The sequence below is a fragment of the Austrofundulus limnaeus genome, unplaced genomic scaffold (assembly GCF_001266775.1).
Source record: "Austrofundulus limnaeus strain Quisiro unplaced genomic scaffold, Austrofundulus_limnaeus-1.0 Scaffold6, whole genome shotgun sequence".
Taxonomy (NCBI): Eukaryota; Metazoa; Chordata; class Actinopteri; order Cyprinodontiformes; family Rivulidae; genus Austrofundulus; species Austrofundulus limnaeus.
The window spans coordinates 1678635-1683465 of NW_013952408.1; the positions used below are offsets into that span (position 1 = coordinate 1678635).

At 38.7% G+C, this 4831-nt stretch overlaps 1 protein-coding gene across 6 annotated transcripts in view; it reads left to right on the top strand.

Annotated features, from left to right (window-relative positions):
* st18 (ST18 C2H2C-type zinc finger transcription factor) overlaps positions 1-4831 on the top strand; it is a 32458-nt gene that overhangs the window by 24152 nt on the left and 3475 nt on the right. For 5 of the 6 annotated variants that reach the window (XM_014030016.1, XM_014030006.1, XM_014029998.1 and 2 more), the window contains 6 exons: positions 377-622; positions 1632-1744; positions 2334-2396; positions 2685-2753; positions 3018-3080; positions 3466-3546. In XM_014030016.1, coding sequence (XP_013885470.1) covers positions 377-622; positions 1632-1744; positions 2334-2396; positions 2685-2753; positions 3018-3080; positions 3466-3546 — 635 coding nt within the window. Of the gene's footprint in view, positions 1-376; positions 623-1631; positions 1745-1937; positions 1972-2333; positions 2397-2684; positions 2754-3017; positions 3081-3465; positions 3547-4831 lie in introns of those variants that run through there. The other variant, XM_014030026.1, reaches the window with a different exon arrangement.

Genomic DNA, 4831 nt, shown 5'->3' on the forward strand with positions numbered 1-4831 from the left:
CACACACACACACACACACACACACACACACACACACCCCGACTCCCAGCTGCCATCTTGGTTGTGTGTCCTAGAAAACAGATGACACAGCTGTCACTAGGAAAAAAAAAACTACACACCAGTGATTATTTTTTTGTGTTCAGCAGAATTAATGCTGGCTTAGTTCTGTATTTTGTCTGGTGTGAGATAACCACTGTGTGTATTACAAAAAAAAAGAAAATAAAAGAAAAAAACATTGTTTGCATTTTAAGTCACTTTTCATCTTTAAATGATAACCACTTTGCTATTGCTTTATATTTTAACTCTTTGCTGTGATTTTAATCGTTATATGAATTTGAACTGTTTATTTCATTTTGTTTATTCTTTGTTTTTGCAGGATATGCTCATCGAGGTGGATGAAAATGGCACTTTGGACCTGAGCATGAAGAAGTGTAAGGAGAACGGAAAAGCCCGGACTAGGACACCCCCGGTCGACACGCTGTCTCCTCCTGAGCCCACCGTGGCGAAAGGCGGGAGCTTGCTAATCAGCCCCACCTTCTACCAGCCGCTGTGTGACAGAGAGAGCTGGGAGAACTCCATCCCTGTCAACTTCAGCAAAGCTCACATTTTACAAGACAAAGAGGTAAAAAGAAACATCAAATGGTCAAATAACGGAGAATGAGTGGTTAAAACTAATAAAAAGGCATTAAGTCCAAAAAGTAAAAAAAAAGAAGATATTGTTTCTTAGTTAGAAATTGTGAGGTAAAATTCATAGTTTGACTTTTTAATATTGCATATAAAATAATATTGAGCAGTTTGATTTATTTAAAGGACTTGTATCAAATGAAATGTATTTTATGTAATTTTTTCTTTCTATTTTGAGAGCAAGCAGACCACTAACTGTTAACAAATAACATACTTTTCATTAAGGCAGCTATATTTGATTTAATATTTTAGTGACCTAAATTATCAGGAATGCTCTCAAAAACTAAAACAGGAAATATGTATTTGTTAGTTTATCTGTTAATTTAAAGATTTCTGTTTTAGCTTGACATGGTTGAATTTACAAAAACTACCTGGAAATTATAAACTTTTGCAGGGTGTAAAATCAGTTTGCTCAAATAGAGAATGAATTCAGTGAAAGTTTTAGGTTGCTGCAGGTAAAAAAAAAAGAAAAAAAGAATATGTTGTAATCTCTCTTGGTGACATTTTGAAAAATCAAGGAGTAGATCTGTTCATCTATAAAATATAATAAACCGACTCATACTGAGTACAAATGTTAATTTGAACTCCACATTGTTGCCCAGAAGTGTCAGTATGAGCCATAATCTGGACTCTGTTTCAGAGATTGACAACTTATCACACTGTTCTGTTTTTAAATCATACAAAACATCTAATTGGACAATCTTTTTTATTAAAAGAAAAACGAAAGCCCATTTGTTGTGGCTATCCTAAACACTGGATTAAGTCAGACTTTAAATGGATGTATGAGAATCCTTAGGCATAATCTCCTTGTCTTGCTCTCTGACCTTGGCAAATGTTTTAAGAGTATTACACAGGGATTTCCTTAATTATTCACTTTTAGGTCACTGAGAGGCGAGTTTTTGACATTTAGGACAGTAAAAGCCATGTTGTTATTTTGTCTCTCTCAGCAGGAGGATTATGATCAGGTATCCCTGGAGGACCAACACTATCAAGGAGACGGCAGCATGTTAAGCACCAAAGCCAAGCTGCTGTTACGAGACGCAAAGAAAGAGCTTCTGAGGTAGGCCGCTAAATACTGAAACATCTTGTAGCATCTTTATTCAGATAAATGTGTGTAATCTGATCTTCCCTTTTAGTTGGCAGATGGTCAGTATTATTAATAAAACAAAACTTAAAGCCATAGAGCAGATTGATTTAAGTGGGTCAAGTGAAGCTCACTGTGTTACGTATGACTGTAACTGGTATGTCTGCAGGTTCATGGGGAGAAGAATTGTTTCTTTTTTGAAAGTGAGTTTTCTCCCTGAATGTCCTGCTTCGCACAACTTCTGACTCTTGTAGTTAGAGTGCATGCACCACTGGGTCTCCTCACACAGAAACAAACCAAAACCCAAACGTAGGATCCTCTAGTTTCTGTGGCACAAACACCTCTCGCCTGAGATCTCCCGGCTGATGCTCAGAGACGCTCTAAAACTCAAAGTTAATTCATAAAATCATGAATTTCTACTAAACTTCTCGCTGTACTAACTCCTGTTCCTCTTAAATGCCCATGCAAAGGGTCGTCAGAGTAAAATAAATATTCAGCTCCAGCTTGGCGAAGTCTGTAGGAAGTGGAATAATCTGCGTATTAAATGCTTTGTGTTCCCGTGCAGCTGTCCGACCCCAGGCTGTGACGGCAGTGGCCACGTGACGGGGAATTATGCATCGCATCGGAGGTACGGCAATTAATTACACTCTCATTAGCGCCAGCTTGAAGATGTACAGACAACTCAAACAGTGCTTATTGTTTAATTACGCTCTATCGTTCCATCTGAAAACTTGTCACAAACTGCAGCTGTAAACCGCTGCCTCTTTAGAACAAGGCAGCAGCCACCGAGCCTTTGTGAGGAAGGAAGCCGAGTTGTGTTTCCAAATAATTCTGTATATTGACTCATTGTATTAAGATTATTTAACTGTGATCAAAGAGTGAATTAAAATGACTCTTAGCTCTTTATCCTCTCCAGTGTGTCTGGATGTCCCCTGGCTGACAAAACGCTCAAATCGCTGATGGCAGCCAACTCTCAGGAACTAAAGTGCGTGTTTTGAAAACTGCTTTTCATGTAAAACTAAGCAGCTTGTTCTGGCGTTTTGCTTCTCTCCKTTTCCCTGCTCTATCTGTCCCTCCCATTTCTTTCCCGTTACACATTATGCAAGATTTCCATGTACTCAACATGAACTTGTTTTGCTATTTGTGCTACTTTTCTGCACATTAGCATGAATCCACTGCTCTGATCGCAATTTTTTTCTCCCCCCCCAAGTAAAAAAAACACCTGGTGTCTGTGTCTCTCAACCTGCAGGTGCCCAACACCTGGTTGTGATGGATCTGGACATGTGACTGGGAACTATGCTTCGCACAGAAGGTAGCGGAGAGAAAAAAAATCATCACCACTGAGCATGAAATGTATTTGTCAGATGCATGGCATTCAAACAGATGGTGAAAGTCTCACTTTTATACAGCAAACATGCTGCACTTTTTGATTTCTTGTTTTTTTATGCATAATTTGGCTGTAGATCTATCTATCTACCCATCTATCTACCCATCCATCTATCTATCTACCCATCTATCTACCCATCTGTCTACCCAGCTACCCATTTATCTACCCATCCAGATACAAATAAAATCTTTTTTTTTAAATCTGCGGTAGGACTTTCAAAAGTCTTGTGTCTGCTGTCCAATTCTAGCTGCTGAATTAACTCGTCCACGGAGTTCCTTCTTGTTATCTCACTGTCTCCGACCGTTTTCAGCTTGTCAGGGTGTCCACGAGCCAGAAAAGGAGGTTTGAAGCTCACACCAAACAAGGATGACAAAGAGGAGCAGGAGCTTAAGTAAGAGATATTCGCTTTTCTGTCCTCATCTTGCTGTCATGTATTCAGTTTAAAAATAATGATAAAAAAAACATGACAACAACTGCTGTTTGTGCTTTATACCTAGAGGCCATTAAGTTAAACAAAGAAATTAATACTTCTCTTGTCCTTACATTAGGAAATTATTTTCTGATGGATTAGTTGCATGTTTTTGTTGGATTTTTTTTCCTTTTTTGTGTGTGTGCTTCTATTTTCTGAATGGAATATCTGGCTTATCACTCTTTGAGTGCTTTCTTTGTAATTATATGAAGAAAAATGTTTAACTGCTGATGACGCTGCTCTCGTTTGCGTTAATCACCGCTGCTGGTGAAAAGCATTATTGGAACAAAGAGTAATGTAATTGATTTGGAGTTTAAATTCAAAGTCCGATATTTGAGCCCTTGTTTACTTCTACATCTGGACACTGATTTTTGCCCTTTTTAATTACTAATGCAAGGCCATGAGCTTAGGAATTAGACTGGAGTGGATCTCATACACATTGAGAGAAAAGAGAGAGAAACGGGGGGGAGGGTAACAAATGTCCCTAGATTATTGTAAACAGTAGGCCATATGGCATGCCTCCATTGTCCACATCAAGCTACCTACCTGTGGTAGAYGTAAGTAATGGGACTGGTGTTGTTTTGTCCTGTAAGTGCTGCTGTCTCGTCGAGAAACAAAATGCTGAAACAGGCTTTTCGCAGCAGCACTCTACAGCACAGGTGCCATTTGTATCATCTCAGGCGACCTTTCCCCTTTATCAATAAGGGAACAGGTTAGCCACCTCCAAATTACATTCTTTCGCATGAGGGGAAACATGACAATTATCCGTAATTCATGTCACTCCATTACTGACCTGCAGAAAACAGGCCTGAAAATGCAACTGACAAACTCTTAATGACATTCAGCACGAGTTGTGTTCGTGTTATCCGGCACAAATATCAAAAAAAAAAAAAAAAAAATGTGTGCACTCAGCAGAGCAGAGCACGCTCTCCAACTCAAGTTTTAGCGGATTAGTAACTTTAGTAGTTAATGTGATTATCTGAGTCCATCTCTAGTTTTGGCGACCTTGTTTTTAATCAGCATTTGAATGGATTAATCAAGTTAATGGTTAACAAATCTTCCGGTCTAGTTATTGAAAGTGATTTTTTTTTATGTTCCTTTTTTTTTCAGTTTAAAAAAAGTAGTTGATGCTTTTGTGTGTGTGTGTGTGTGTGTGTGTGTGTGTGTGTGTGTGTGTGTGTGTGTGTGTGTGTGTGTGTGTGTGTGT